We start from the raw sequence: 14,732 nt of genomic DNA on the forward strand, positions 1-14,732 counted from the left end.
GTCGTAAGTTCGATTCCCGGTCCATCTACCGCTTTCTTTTCCTCGAGTGCTGCAGGTCTCGGCACGAGATTACTCTGCCTCCAGCTGCAGCCTATTCTATTCGCAGAAATGAATTGTCTGGATTGTTGTATAATTCTATACCAGATGTACAGGAAAACCATCGTCAATCCTTTTGACCGCTCACACAGCTTGCGGCGTCCAGGATTGTACCCGTCGCGCCCGCGCCCACCGAGCGACCCTGACCGACGGTGCCGACAGCTGTGGTGTTCCCTATCTCTTCTGTCCCAACTCGGGGCTTCATGCTACTCCTATTCCTGAGGATTGGGAGCTTGCTGCTCCGAGAACTTGACAGTGAGTGCGATGCGCTTTGATATCCTCATCCGTGTTTTTCGACCTGATGCTCATCCCGTGTTCGGACAGCGCCCAGTCTTCAAGTTCTGATTCACGCGCAGAGAAGCCGCTTCATTTGACGCTCTGATGCTCTCGCATAGGCCTCGGGGCTCATTTTGCGGTCTATTAGTATGGGCAGAGACCTGCGTGTCACTTCTGCCTTTCCTCTGGTGTGCCCTGGTGCAACATACCTAGCAGGTCCCGGATCTGAGTGAGCAGAAAGGCCATACGAAGTCAGGGTCTGATATTCTACCTGTGAACTACGCTGACTCGATTATCACAGGTCTCCGCCCATTGCGTCTGGACGCCTAAGATGGTTCGCGCCACAGCCAGTACTCCCGACAGCGATGTCATCGTAGACGACTCGCGGAAGGACCTCATTCGGTACTCGAGCACCGTTTCAGCGCAGCAACCATGGACATGGAGTCAAGTCGCTTCGAATCTCGACTACTACAACAGCTCTTGGGCTTGGGCATGGAACAGTAGCGACAGCATCCTCTTTGAGTTTGAAGGTATGCAGGTTTCCATCTGACCAAGACATGATTGCATCGATTTTCGTTCGCATGACATGATTATTGGCCAGGCACCCGCGTCGCGGTCTACGGCTTCCATCTTTCGTCTATTATACCAGATGCCGACAGCCCGACTATAGCCTCATACACCATCGACTCTGACACCGTCCAGCGGACTACGTACAGCCCTCCCCCCAACGACGTCGAGAACCACTTCCACCAGCTGTACTTCCAATCCGACTTGCTGCCATTCGGCAAACATACCCTCCGGATCGACATCGTCGACCCAGGGACCGAGGGATTCGGCCTCGACTGGATTGAGTACAACACTACGTCTCCTCAGGAGGCGACATCTGTGGCGTCTCCGTTACCCTCTGCACCTTCAACGTCGGTACTCAGCTTTCCATACGTGTCCTCCACTCAATATCCCGGTCCGTTCGTTACACCGTCGGTACCCAATGGCGCTAGTGCCAGATCGACCTTCCCTGCGGCCATTGTTGCGGGCGTAGCTGCGGGAGCCTTCGTCCTCATCGGAATCGGGTTCTTATACTTCTTCACTAGACGTAGAGAACAAAGGCGCAGACCCGTAGTTCTGTCGGGCGCCGATGATACCTGTGAGATGCTTCCATCACTTGTCACGGATTCACATCATCTTACCTTTGCTATCTCTAGCATCCGAACAGTATCCGACCCGTTGTAGGACGTTGAGGCACGCGATGTTCGAGAGGAAGCAAGCATGACGAGCGCACCGTCTACGCCAATGACTATCAGCACATCCAACACCAATCCTAGGCAATCGGACTTCTTCGCGCGCAAGAGCTCGGCGACATATACTTCTTGCATCTCTGGAACCACGCCCATCTCGAGGAACAGCACGGTCGCGTCTACATCCGCTGGGAGACCGCTTCCGCCTGTACCTGGAGAGGGCTCTCAGCGTGATTCTGCGCCGCTGGAAGGAGATACAAGAGAAGAAGACGATGACGGGGAGATGCTGCCTGCATATGCACCATGATGAGCTCACAAGGCTAATGGCAGGATTCCTTGGGAAACGTGATCCTGACTATGAAGCTCTCCACCTATTGTCGAGTTGCAACTATCGCGCTGCCGCGATTTCCTAGTAGTATACCTCAGTATAGTACATCCCTGTCAGGATATAGTATCAATAATCATCATCGATCGATATTATACACAGTTTCAATAAGCGATCTTTGATTGATACATATATGTTTGAGTGATTGCGGCAGAGAAAGTTGCAAGTAGTACTTCAAGCAGTTCAGTCAGTGGATAAACCGGGACCATGGAAGCGCGAGATCACGTGACGATCTCAACTCGCGTTCGCGTCATCGCGTCGTATCGCTACTCCCTGTTCTTCCTCTGACCTGCACCGGAAACTGGTGGCATAAGCTACCGCCGTTTCAATTCTGCGAGCTTTGCCTCAATTCGCGAGCCACCGCTCCCCTACTCATCCAGCGGACAACCAGCGACATCAAGAACCGGTCAGTACTCGTGGCAGCCTGAGCCGTAGGCGCAGCCAGCGGCGATCCTGGTAGTCTGAACGCTTCTGCTCCACCTGAGTGGAAGACACAATCTCTCTACTCGTACAAACAATATCCACCTACGCCGGAGGCCGTGTATACTCGCCACGAGGACGAAGCGAACGACCCCGTTGGACGCCTCAAAGGACCACTCGGCTTCGACCTCGAATGGCCTGTCGTCTTTCGCCATGGCCGGAAGCCGGTGGGGCGTCGCACGGCTCTGGTACAGATATGCGACTCGCGGATGATTCCACTAGTGCAAGCGAGTATAATGAGCAGTACGTCCTCGCATCCTATACATACAATCAGTTGGTCATGGGGCGTAAGGGGGGAGCATCTCGTCATCCATGAGATCGTCGTAACCCTGTGGTAGCTCTTCTGAGTCCTCTCCCTCCTGACCAGGAATGGGAACCACGTTTGCGACGGTGAAATCATGCACTTCGGCCATCGCTCCCGTAGCATGCGCATCGCTTGCAGTAGCAGGACCAGGTGCGAGAAGTAGTCCATGGTCTTCGGAGTGTTGTCGCTGCTGTTCAGCCTCAGACGATAGATTTGCGGCTGCGGCTGCAGCGTCTATGGGGGACACATTGTAAGGTCCATCGGGTAGGAAGGTACTTATTGACACTTACCGTAGTGTCCTTTGGTTCCATATGAGAACTCTCCACCGAGGCGCTTCACTCGCCTGCCTTTCAGCCACCAGAAGAGAATCGCAACGATGAGAAACAGCAGTACACCCCCTCCCACTGCTCCTCCTATGACCGCGCTGATATGTGGGGACAGCGTTGGCCCGTTGTTCGCAGCATGGCTGGAGGTAGAAGATGTACTGGCGGGGGTGCCCCCGGTCGTAGACGGTATCTGCGTTTGATTATACTCCAGCAGCGTCAAATGGTATCGGGAGGTGTTCGATGCTTGGAGAACGGATATCGTTAGAGCGTGCAGACCTGGAGGCAGGTCATCCGTATGGAAGAACAAGACGTTGTCGGTACCATTCGGGGAGGATGTATGTGCACCTAATTCAGTCCCGTTTATGCTATACGAAGACTGAACTGGCACATCGCTCGTGCCGAGAGGGTCTTCGCGGCCATAAAGCGATATGTCCTTGCCTGTAATATGATGAAACGTCAATGCAACTGTGAAAACAGGGATGGGTTCGATCAGTTTCTTGCTGGAGCGTACCTTGGAATTGGAAGAACCCGGTCGAGTTTGGCTGCCAGGCATCCAAGCTATCCGAGCTCCCGGCTATGTTCAGTTTCCAATCTCCCGTCTTAGCGAAGTTGGACTGCAAGCTGATCAAATACGCATCGAGGCTAATGTTGGTAATGTCCGCCTCGGTCATGGCAATAATCTGCCGCCCAATTCGTCACCGCGGGACACAGCCTGAGGCGTACGGGGCATCGTACCTCGAATTGTCAGATGAGTGAGAACTATGGAGACACTATAAGAGAGGGGCGAGAAGGTAGGAAGAGAATATAAAGGAGTGCTCAACGTTGATCGTCTGGACAATTTCTGGACCGACATTACAAAAACGATCACTAGTTGAACAGAGGTTGTGCGCCCACGCGGAGCAGGCAGTGTTCAAGCTTGCGACTCCTCTCTTTCAAGTCAGGGACGCGCTTCTGTGAGTTCCGGCATTACGTAGCCTTCCTGAGAGACGGCGCACATGAGGTACTGTGGCTCACCGCCTCTGGCGTGCCGCCACAGAAGCCCCTTCATGCAGTCGGTCATGCCGGGCTAGCTCTACCAGCGTGGTCAAGGATTGTGTATACGACGGCTTTCTATCCTCACTGTAGATGAAGTTCACATCACCAAGCATATATGATTGTCCGGCATTGTACTGGGAGCGAGTATTGCCTGGCATTCACCGACCGCTCAAGGAGCATATACAGGAAGATTATCGGTGGCTGCGCCGCTGTCGGAAGCCAGCACAAGCCTTGACTTTCCCTTCGACATCACGGTTCCCTTGCCATCCTCACCAGCAGTGGCTGGCGGGCCGCTCGCGGAGGACGGTGCTTCCACAAGGATGCGCCGGTTGATGGACGAGTTGTTCCCATCTTCGAAACCAAGGAGACGAACCTCTGCTGAGCTCGAGACCTGTTCTCCCGCGGGCTCAGCAGCTGACGGCCCTCTTGCAGATGTCTCGACAGCGGTTGACTCGGCATGACTGGTATGTTCTAGACTCAGATCTAGTAATACAAACTGCATGAGCTATGAAGTACTGAGATGAAACATGTTGCGTAAATGTTTCTCACCGAGTGATCTAGTCAGCGGATCCTTCCCGTTAACTTCTGCGCTGGCTATGACTATTCTAGAGTAGCGTCGCCATCTCCATAGCGCCGCGCCCAAGAACACAAACGAGAGAAAGCACAAAAAGCTTCCAATCCCATAAGCCACTAGGAGGCCTCGTGGTAACCTGGGGATAGGTGTTAACCTGGGAATGGCTGTTGTCTGGACCGTAGTAGCTGTGGTCGAAGTTGTGTTGTATTCCATCCAATCCAGCATGTAAGACAAACTTTCAGGGAAGGGAAGACTCTCTCCGCTGAAGTTAACGGACAGTTGGTGAGTTCCGAGTGGCAGCGGGTCGGAGAGGAACAGTAAACTGCTCGTTGGGTCATCAACATTGATTGGAGGGTATTTCTTTGTGTTCAATACCGCCGTTCCATTGATGGCATAAGTCGCATTGGGATATTGGTCAGGCTTGAGGTCGGAATCAAGCCACATGAAACCGTACACCGCAGCACGAGTGCCTAGGTTTGTTCTCAGCTGTAGCATATTCTCATAGAATCACGATGTCCGTGATGAGTCGCACCTTTGAAGGTCATAGTTGCAGTGCACCAGATTCTGTTATTGCATTGCGACACGGTGTTGTTATAGCCGAAGTACGTTGGCCATTGTCGTGGGGTCCAGTCACCCGCGTATACCATAGCGGCGTCTTGGTCATCCACCACTTCATCGGCTGGAAACGTGCAATTGGTTGCGGCGAACATGTGTCACTGTTCGAAGTGTCTGAAAAGGGCAACAAATGTCAGCCTGAGTAATTGATACGCAAGACCCACAGTGCGAGACATACACAACTACACCTTTGGTAGGGTATGGGAAAAGACACGAGAGCAGGAATATCGGAAGCCTTAAATGAAAGAGAGAGCCAGTCGAGTGGCCCTATATCATGATGGCCGCTGTGCACTGTGGGCGCACGACCGCCCAGGTCACCGCTCAAGCCTGAGGGACCTTGAGAACGCTGCACAGGGTGCTTTGATGCAATGATATAGAGAATCAGGGAGTGACATGTCCTACGTAAAGTCTAAGTATAAGTACTGGAGTTGCTAAGGTAACATCGAAAAAAATGCAAGAATCAGTCGGGCTAGTCGAACGACTGATAGGACGTATCGTACCTCGGTTACTTCGGGGTTTCTGAGACAGGAGACATGGACCTCAGCCCAGCCTTCTCGTCCATGCTTGAGTAGGGAACGGTGCGCCCGCCGCTAGACGATGCAGCTGGCGCTGCGGAGGAAGGCACGAGACCGCTAGCACATGCAGATGCTGCAGTACCAAGGGGACACTTGCGATCTCCCCCCTTGTAAGATAAAGGCATGGCAGGACCTTCTCCCGGTGGAGAGGTAACATCGAATGGTTCGATTACGGTTAACTGATCTTCTGCATAATGCATCTTGAGCGCAGGGTAAGCACACAGCAATATACCATACGTACCTTCACCTTCCTTTCTTCCGAGGATAGAGTGGTAGTCGAAGTGCCCTAAACGCCTTCTGAACAAGACCAGTGCAGATGCGCTAGCCAGTAGCGTCACGACCCAGATGAGTGCACAACCTGCTATAGCGCTGGTCGGGATGTACGAGGGCTGGTTCAATGCGGATGGTGTGGCAACATCCGATGTTGTGTTGTACCCAATGTAGTCGAGCAGATAGGGGGATTCCTCTGTGGCTTGAGTGACGGTAATAGTAAGAGTATGACTGTCGAAGGGCAAGGGTCCCGAGTGGAAGTACAACACTCCGTACTTTACGTCGGGTGAGGACACGAAGTTACTGGTAACACCGTCGAGGTCGTATGTGGATAGAGTGATGAGACCGTTAGGAGTCACGCCGCTAAGGGTCTCAGCTTGCGAGTCCTGGGCACCATAGACCACCACGCCGGTACCTGGATATACCAATACAGAGATAAGCAGCCGCGATGCCTCATACACAGTTTGAGGAGTGTCCTGACCTTCGAAGGTGAAAGTAAAGTTGAAACCTGGAGTATTCGCAGACACCAGCGTATTGTTGTAGATCAAGTATCCTTGACGGGGCCATGTATCCCAGTAGTACGTGGCATTTGGCACCCCGTATCTTATGAGATCGAGGTGTGTATCATCGATGACCACGTCGCACGGGATAGACACATTAGTAGGGCGGAGCATGATGTCCTATTAATGAATCATGATTATCGTGTCTTCATCCGGGAGGCAGATAGTCGCACTTACTATGGCGATGAACGCGTCAGGGTACCAGGGCAAGGGCTGACGACGCACATGTGTGGGCAGGTCGCCGCAGGAGAAGGTTTATAGGGTTGCCAAGTCATGCAGTAAGGGCTGTGCACTGTGAGTATATCAGTGTCCACCGCAACAACCTCTGTACACTGCTTCCTTATCCTGTGGCATGGGCGGCGTATGTGCATTTTGCCCCGGAGGGTGAGACGCGCGCACTGCTAACGTGCCATCCTCTCACCCGTCGTAACAGCTTCGGGCGGAGTGAAAGGGGAGAGAAGAAAGATATGCTCAGAGTAAGTGAGTAAAACTGAGTGGGCGTGCATTGGCAAGCTCAAGTACAAGTGGATCACGGTCGAGTCCCGAGCCGCAGGCGAGCGTCGTCGGTTTCGGAAAATCGGGCTGCATCAAGGCGCGCGGTCATGGGACTGAGTTCAAGCGGCAAGTCTTAGTCCGAGTGTCGTGTCGCATCATCCTCCTCCCTCCAGGTTCCCTTTGACGCGTTGGCAAGTACAAACCTCAGTTCGAACCTCTCTCTTCCCAAACTCATGGCGCTAACACAGATTCTCTCCAGTGATATCATGGTCACAAACGCATTGAAGGAAACAAAGCTCACTGCGACTCTTTGAGCTCGCCCTCAAAGGCCCGCCTGCAGTCCACCTATCTTCCCACTGCCGCATCTAGTAAGCCGAGGTCCAAAATTCTCGCCACACTCGACGCCGAGATCCCGAACGGAAGACGAGCGACATCGAGAACCAACCCGTGACAGCCGCGGCTGCAGCCAGTTGCGATGCCAGTACCGTGAACGCTCCTGCTCCACCCGAGCAGGAGAGGCTGTCTCTGTATTCGTATAAGCAGTATCCTCCCATTCCGGCCGTCGTGTACACTCGTCACGAGGATGAAGCGAACGACCTGGTCGAATGCCTTAAGGGACCACTTGGTTTCGACCCCGTCTCCTTCCGCCGTGGTCGCCGACGGAGCGACGCACAGCTCTGGTACAGATATGTGACTCGCGGCTGATCCTGCTGGTGCAAGTCAGCGCGATGAGTAGTGAGTGCGCACTCCTCCAAGTCTCGGCCGCACGCTATAGCTGATGGCATCCTGGCAGAGTTCCCGCAAAAAGTCAAGGTGAGACCCCACGCCCATTACTGTACCCTCTGCCTAACGAAAGTCCGCATGCAGGAAGTTATAGAGAACAAGGACGTGATCAAGCTCGGTGCCAACATCCGCAATAAGCATCCTCATCCCTCCGCTCCTGCATCAGCTCACCCCGCGTCGCCTTAGACGACGGCCAGAAGCTCTTCCGCGACTTCGGCCTCCTCCCCGCCGGACTCGTCGAGCTTGGTGCTCTCGCGCGACAAGCTTACCCGACGTTTTCGCAATCATTCAACCGGTCCATCGTCGCGCTCTCCAAAGTCGTCGAGCGGTACACCCACAAAACGCTCGACGTACGCACGAGCGACTGGGAGGCGAAGCTGTCGCAGCCGCAGATCACGTATGCGGCGAACGATGCCCACTGCGCTGGTTGTGTATAAAACCCTCATGGCGCTAGCGAAGGAGAACGAGAGGGGGATCAACTGGGCGGGAGGTGTACCAGAAGACCGCTGCCACTGTGGCTGCCACAGCCACGGCGACATTTCCTGTTGTTGCGACTGGTGGCGGCGCTGCAACGGACGACGGTGCGACCGCGCAAGCTGGATCATCCGCTCTCCCTGCGACTGCGTCGACATCTTCCACCACCGGCTCATCCGCCCCCAGGATAAATTCGTTCGCACGTCCGCTCGCTTACGCCAGCCAATTCGAGCCCCCGTCTACGACCGTGACCAGCCAAGGAAGCGCGGGTCGCCCTGGCTCCGCGAGCACGACGCTTAGCACAACTCAGACTCAGAACGGGCCACCGCGCCCACAGCACATACGCGCATACAAGATGTGGCACCAAAGCAAGATGCCCCTACGGGACATCTGCGCAGCATTGAGGAGCAAAGAGAACCCGCTCGCGGAGAGCACGGTGATGTGAGTGCTCCTCTACTCACGGTTTGTTGACAGTGCTGATGACTCGGACTTGCGTGCCAGTTCGTATGTGGTGCGGGCTCTGCAGGCGGGTCTCCCGTACGACCTGGAGCAACTCAAGGGATTTGTACAGCTCGAAAGGGGGTCATGGGTATGGCATCGAGATTGGATACTCGAACAAGACGGGTATAAGAAGTAGGGTAGCCGTGCCGGCTTCACTGCGAATGGCATCAGTCCAGGCTGGACTCGCACAGGACCTCAGGACTCGATCAATATCTATGTATATGTATAACACATCTAACGGCGATAGATGCTTGGACATGTGCTCAGGTACCACTGTCTTAGATATCAGGCTTCGTCGAGGGCTCCAACGGTGAGCTACGTGGCAATGATAGTTGTCTGGCTACACTCGTTCCAACACATCGCGTCTCTGTGCGTCCGCATGTGTGCAAAAGCTAGCGACGCGAACACGATATATTGCAGGACTACTACAGGGTGTCGGCGAAGCGACATCAAAGCTCCAGCTGCAGTATGACATCAGAAGAGCAGTTAGTTGGAATCACACTATCGCCGCGATCACACATAGTAACTCACCGGGAGGGCTACATGTCGCATTCCATATTGCGGCAACCGTACGATACGTGACCTTCACATATCTCACGCTCGAGCACCGAGTCTACACGTTGCTCGCGCACGACCAATACCGATACCACGTCAATGCAGATACGCGTGTACGTCCACTCACCTTTCGCTCGTCTCTCACTCTCTCTAGGTCATGGGGGATCTGCATACCAGGCCGAGAACCTAAGCAAAGGGTTTAGTGTGCGACATCGACTCGGAGGAGACACCGCCGCACGACGCCTTGTACAGTCGCTATTTGGAGAGGGCACTGAGTGAAGAGAGGAGTGCAGTTTCGAGAATTGAAGGATCGCCAGGATTGATGTGCAGGGGCTCGTCAAGTTGAAGTAATGACAGTATTTTGATTCCGTGTGATGACTCCGAACTCGTCAAGTTGTACATGAGCAAACAGCATCTCTGGTGGTCTGTGACTAAACGACCCCTCTCTTCTGCAAATGCACGTCATAGTTATCAGCTCTGAATCGCGGTTGCACCAGTAGAACCACCATACATACCTGCGTGTTGCGACGGTGAACGTCCGTTTCTGTCCCGGAACTGGGAGCTGGCCTCCGAGACAAGAGTGGGTGGGTATTCGTTGGACACATGATGGGCTGAACTCTCCGACCCTACGGGAGCATCGTCGACCGGAAAGCAGCATCGGTTCTAGCCTCCAGGTGGCTCTGCTCAACACCGTGGTGAACTCGACGGACGGGTGTAGCATGAGGAGGAAGTTCAATTAGTATTTGGGACTCAAGTCAGCCACTTACCAAGACGTCCGTCGCCGGGTCACCTCGCAATGGTCAGCGCGGGCGACGGTCAACTACTTCGTCCACTGTAGCCCACTAGCCACCAAGAAACCTGGAGTTGAAACCGATGAGATCGCAGTTTGAGTGCTCTTGAACATGCTATACTCACAAACACCCATCCCTGCCATGAGCCTCTTCCCCACAACCGAACCCGGCGCATGTACACGAGACCGGTTCAACGTGTATATCCCGACAACTCCGCTGTCCCGATGACGCAACACGCTAGGCAGTCTTGCCGACTCGAGTAGACGTCGATATCCTGTGGCTCGTAATTGTCGTATGTACCTCGCTCTTGTTGCGACGAGGACATGAGGAATGGAGGAATGAGCAGGCAGAAGAGATGATAACGGGAAGAAGACAAGCTGCGGGGCGGAGTGCGTCCCGAGCGCATGCTTCACAGGTCGTAAGTTCGATTCCCGGTCCATCTACCGCTTTCTTTTCCTCGAGTGCTGCAGGTCTCGGCACGAGATTACTCTGCCTCCAGCTGCAGCCTATTCTATTTGCAGAAATAAATTGTCTGGATTGTTGTATGATTCTATACCAGATGTACAGGAAAACCATCGTCAACCTGCGACTCACCGGTGCCAACACCAGAGGTTGCGAGCCTGCCTTCAAGGAGCTTGCTGCAAGCTCGACGCCGCCGATTGCTTGTTCTGCTGCAGAGCAGTGCATTTTCAGTGTATACACAAGATCTCGAAGATCGAGGTGGTCTCTGAGGTAGGCGAAACCGCCAAGCCCCGGGGCGCCGGCGAACGAGTGACCAAACGCGAACCGTCACAGTGACAAACGCGAACCGTCACATCTGCGCAGTCACTTGCCGCAGTCTCAGTTCGGAGTTCGGGCACCTTGCCATGACGTCGATCCAACCACGAGCTCATTCCTCGGACGATGCACAGACATATCTTGGGGCCTGTGTACTTCGAAAGCCCGAGTATTCAGACTCGGAATCAGGTCCTCAGCCTAGTCGCCTCGCATACAGAAAGTTGGTCTTGGCTTTTTCCCTCGCGCACGTTCAATGTAATCCATGGTATTGGATGTTGAAGATTCGATTACAGAGTACGTACCGCAGGCAGCAGGCTTCCCCAATATATTACACATAGTCGAGTTCTGAATCCTCGTCAGCGTCAACTTCATCATGGTCCTGCGCATCCTGTCCCACATCAACTTGCGCTCCGTCGCCGGCCAACCCTTCATTGCCATAATCCTCTGCTTGATCACCCTGTGTAGCCTCCTCCACTTCATCGTCATCATCATCAGCGTTATCTTCGTCAGCTCCGGCAACGAGGACACCAAAGTGAGCTAAGCGTGGTGCGTGAACAAGAGGTGCAGGATTCGGGGGGGCAAGCCCGGTTCTGCGAGTGATCCTCTGTACCAGGGGTGACTGCTCGACTTGCATCTGAATGTGGCGTGAAGGCACATAACCACCACTTGTTGCCGTTGTATTGCCGGCAGTGGATGGGGGGGAGTTATTGTATTCGTTCAGGTAAACTTGCAACGTTTTCACCTCGTTCTCAATGAGAACCTTGTATATGACCTCTTGCGGATCATCCTGGAGCCATATAAATCATCTCGTAGAGACGTAATGAGTGCAGGGCTTACTAGTATGGTAGTCGCTACCGGTTTTGGCTTCTTTGGGGAAGGGGAAAACCAGCTTTGCTGAAACTTGCAACCCTTGTATTGCTTCAGCGGAAGCCGCAAGGCGTACAAGAACTGTGGTGATAACGATACATCCTGCTTGGGTGAGTCCATAGATGCCTTTTGCCCTAAGCCAAAGGTGAGCACAGGCTGGTTGAAGTACTCAATGCTGGGCGGGGTGCGAGCCTGGTACTGGGCAATCCGATCATTGAGACGGTCGAGAGCTGCCTGTCTCGCCTTGGGTAGCATGTTGTTGTGGACATGGATTGGGGAAAGGGGGCGATCGAGTTCAGTGCCTTGCGGTCGATCGAAGACGAACTGGGAAAAGTATATCCCAACAATGAGTGTGTGGTATATCTTCTCCCACTCTGGGTTGTGTGCGAAAGCGGCCATAGCTTGAATGTAGACTTGATCGAGAGTCCTCGAGTTTGTCATGGCCCTCCAGGCGCTCTCATGCGCTTCCGGAGTGTTCCAGTCCGCTGAAATGTTATGGTCCTTGATTTCCCAGATGTCGACAATTTGGTGGATACTCTTCACTTGCCCTTCGGACTCGACGGCAGAGATGAGAGCTCTCAAGAAGTCAGGATATTGCTCGGGGAACGGCCGTACAGGACGGCCGAATTCGTCGGTGACGGGGGCTTGGACAACCGTCTCTCCGGCAGGTGGTTTGCGGGGGCCAAGAAGCCCCTGAGGGGTGAAGGCGATAGTGACTTCAGGGAAATTGGGTGGTTCGATCGTATTGCAGAGGTTGACACCGACGTATCCGAACAGGGCGTACAAATAGCGCTCGCTTGCCCGGTTCATCCACGCGTCAAAGACATAGCTCCAAAGGTCAATGTTGAACCGTTTCCTGGCATGGCCAATGTACTAGTAGTTGATAGAAGTGAGCAGAAGTATCATCGTACAATGGTATGCGAGATGAAAGACGTACATCCCGGGAGTGGTAGAGCACGTCGTAAGCTGATTCTCCTTCGGTAGCCTTCTTCTTCCCATTTCGCTTATCTTTAGCCATCAACTTGAGCTCGATAGGCCTTTGAGGAAAAGTGGGGGTAAGGAGGGAGTGCCTAGAGAATCGCGTTCAGCGAATGCGGGTGGTGGTTGCGGGACAAGCGGGGAGAGGCAGATCGCTGGTCAGAAAAAAGGGAGCAGAAGAAAGATATTTTAGGCTCAAGTTTAAATAGCATGCGCGTGTTTTCTCGCCCTTTTCTGGGGAACAATGGTGAGCAGAAGCTTTGACTCAAGTTCATTGAACCGGAGCCTAGGAGCGCCAAGGTTTCCTATTGTGGAGGGCGCCTATCACGCATGAACCGCCCGCAGTCGCGACTTCCGCGGCAAAGCGAACCTGAACCTGGACCATCACCACTCTCTCAACCAGCTTGTGCCACCCCCCCCTTCCCCCACAGTCACTTGCACCAGCTCATCTCTCCCAAACATGCGGTATTCAACGGACAATCCAGCACTCTGGGAAGGCGACCAGTACCTCTTGGAGATGGAGGTTGATCCCACGTCAGACCCCAAGAAGCCTCGCTACAGGTATACAGAGAAGGCAAAGAAGGCGCAGAGGGCGGTGCGTAATGTTGTTTGAAATAGCCTACCATGATCTGATAGCAGCAATAGAAGTGGCAGCGACTCATGAACAATCGCAAGCCCCGCAAGAACCTTCCACAACGCCTCCTTGCCAGCAGTGGCAACCGTGTTCCGTACCTCCTCTACGGGTGGCCTTTCAAGAAGGACCACATGGTCCATTACGCCAGACGCCATAAACTCATCTACCCTACGACCAAGAACAACCGAGCCGCGTTCGGAGGCATCGAGGAGTTCCACTTCGATTCGCTCACCGACGACGACATGAAGGACGAGTCCAGGATGGTTTCGTACCGCCGGATTGCTGCCAGCCTCGTCATCACACGGCTCATCGAGGCGACAGGCTTTCATATCGAGCTGGGACGTCCTTTCTCGTTCGACTATGACGAGATGCTCGTCCTCTGGTCGAATCACACCTTCGAGGAGTACGTCGCCATGCCCGCACATCTCGGACTTTTCGAGAAGGGGAAGGCGATCATCGATGCTGCGATGAACGAAGGGAACACGGGCAAGAAGGTGGAGCTGCGCTGGTGGTGGTCTTGGGACGGCAATGATATGGTACGTCGTTGTTGTCATCGCCTTGTATGACTTACTCACTTGTCGTGGTTTAATAGAGCGTGTTTGAAAGTGTCGATTGAGTCACTCTCGTTTGCGCCGCTCCGGTTCCCTCATGTTCTCCTTCCTGCTGATGTCCATTACGACCTCTATGTATCTATACCAGTATTTGTATTATAGACTCCTTCACTCTGATGCCAGTTGCGCACAACAGAATTTCTCATCATTTGCACTGATCGATCTCGTCAGGTCATTCGGTGAGTCGCAGCCCATCCATGGCAATCTCAGGCTTCCACAATTCCAGATCATGTCCGACAGCCTCACGGCCTCATCGCTACGCTCACGCGCTGCATGGAGCTCTTCCAGGCTCTTTGTTCGGTTCGTCGAAGCTCAAGCACTCTGACACATGTTGGGCGACGCCGTGGACTCGACAATCCATATGAAGCTCGGAAGTGACCAGGGCTCGGTGGGTGCCACTGTCATAGGACTTCGAGGGACTTAAGCCGGCAGGATCATGACGTCGTTGTCTACGTACACACCTGTGCTTTGACCTATGTTTACCGCCATGCTGACCTTACTGTTGCTGACTTCTTTCTGCGAACGTAGCTCTAGC

The 14,732-nt window shown here is 53.8% G+C and overlaps 4 protein-coding genes across 4 annotated transcripts in view; 2 read left to right on the forward strand and 2 right to left on the reverse strand.

Annotated features, from left to right (window-relative positions):
• The window catches only part of L226DRAFT_538730 (ribonuclease H-like protein), a 21,711-nt gene extending 12,402 nt beyond the window's left edge, over positions 1–9,309 (forward strand). Inside the window, exon 7 of the mRNA XM_067681554.1 lies at positions 8,985–9,309. Coding sequence (XP_067531259.1) covers positions 8,985–9,120 — 136 coding nt within the window. The 3' untranslated portion in view covers positions 9,121–9,309. The remainder of the gene's footprint in view (positions 1–8,984) is intronic.
• A 1,056-nt stretch (positions 9,310–10,365) lies between these two features.
• Positions 10,366–11,488, reverse strand: L226DRAFT_447851 (uncharacterized protein; the record flags this gene model as incomplete). Its single annotated transcript, XM_067674914.1, has 3 exons — positions 10,366–10,397; positions 10,455–10,541; positions 11,410–11,488. Coding segments are annotated over 3 exons (198 nt in total), but the record flags the coding sequence as incomplete, so codon positions are not given.
• Positions 11,382–13,085, reverse strand: L226DRAFT_616021 (uncharacterized protein). Its single transcript, XM_067686849.1, has 3 exons — positions 12,912–13,085; positions 11,945–12,847; positions 11,382–11,894 (listed from the first exon to the last, which is right to left on the reverse strand). Exons 1-3 carry the CDS (start codon positions 12,990–12,992, stop codon positions 11,436–11,438), a joined length of 1,443 nt encoding a protein of 480 aa, XP_067531261.1. The 5' UTR covers positions 12,993–13,085; the 3' UTR covers positions 11,382–11,435.
• A 235-nt stretch (positions 13,086–13,320) lies between these two features.
• Positions 13,321–14,283, forward strand: L226DRAFT_224211 (uncharacterized protein). Its single transcript, XM_067673020.1, has 3 exons — positions 13,321–13,547; positions 13,601–14,122; positions 14,179–14,283. The coding sequence occupies exons 1-3, from the start codon at positions 13,413–13,415 to the stop codon at positions 14,200–14,202; spliced, it is 681 nt and encodes a 226-aa protein (XP_067531262.1). The 5' UTR covers positions 13,321–13,412; the 3' UTR covers positions 14,203–14,283.
• The last annotated feature ends 449 nt before the right edge of the window (positions 14,284–14,732 follow it).

Source organism: Lentinus tigrinus, assembly GCF_003813185.1.
Source record: "Lentinus tigrinus ALCF2SS1-7 unplaced genomic scaffold L226scaffold_35, whole genome shotgun sequence".
Classification (NCBI taxonomy): domain Eukaryota; kingdom Fungi; phylum Basidiomycota; class Agaricomycetes; order Polyporales; family Polyporaceae; genus Lentinus; species Lentinus tigrinus.

Excerpts from the sequence above, each read along its gene's own strand:
- L226DRAFT_616021 (XM_067686849.1), bottom strand. The coding sequence starts at position 12,992 with ATGGCTAAAGATAAGCGAAATGGGAAGAAGAAGGCTACCGAAGGAGAA. Across the intron at positions 12,848-12,911 it reads TGCTCTACCACTCCCGGGAT|TACATTGGCCATGCCAGGAA; the intron begins GTACGTCTTTCA and ends ATCAACTACTAG. Across the intron at positions 11,895-11,944 it reads CGGTAGCGACTACCATACTA|GATGATCCGCAAGAGGTCAT; the intron begins GTAAGCCCTGCA and ends ATATGGCTCCAG.
- L226DRAFT_224211 (XM_067673020.1), top strand. The coding sequence starts at position 13,413 with ATGCGGTATTCAACGGACAATCCAGCACTCTGGGAAGGCGACCAGTAC. Across the intron at positions 13,548-13,600 it reads CAAAGAAGGCGCAGAGGGCG|TGGCAGCGACTCATGAACAA; the intron begins GTGCGTAATGTT and ends CAGCAATAGAAG. Across the intron at positions 14,123-14,178 it reads CTTGGGACGGCAATGATATG|AGCGTGTTTGAAAGTGTCGA; the intron begins GTACGTCGTTGT and ends GTGGTTTAATAG.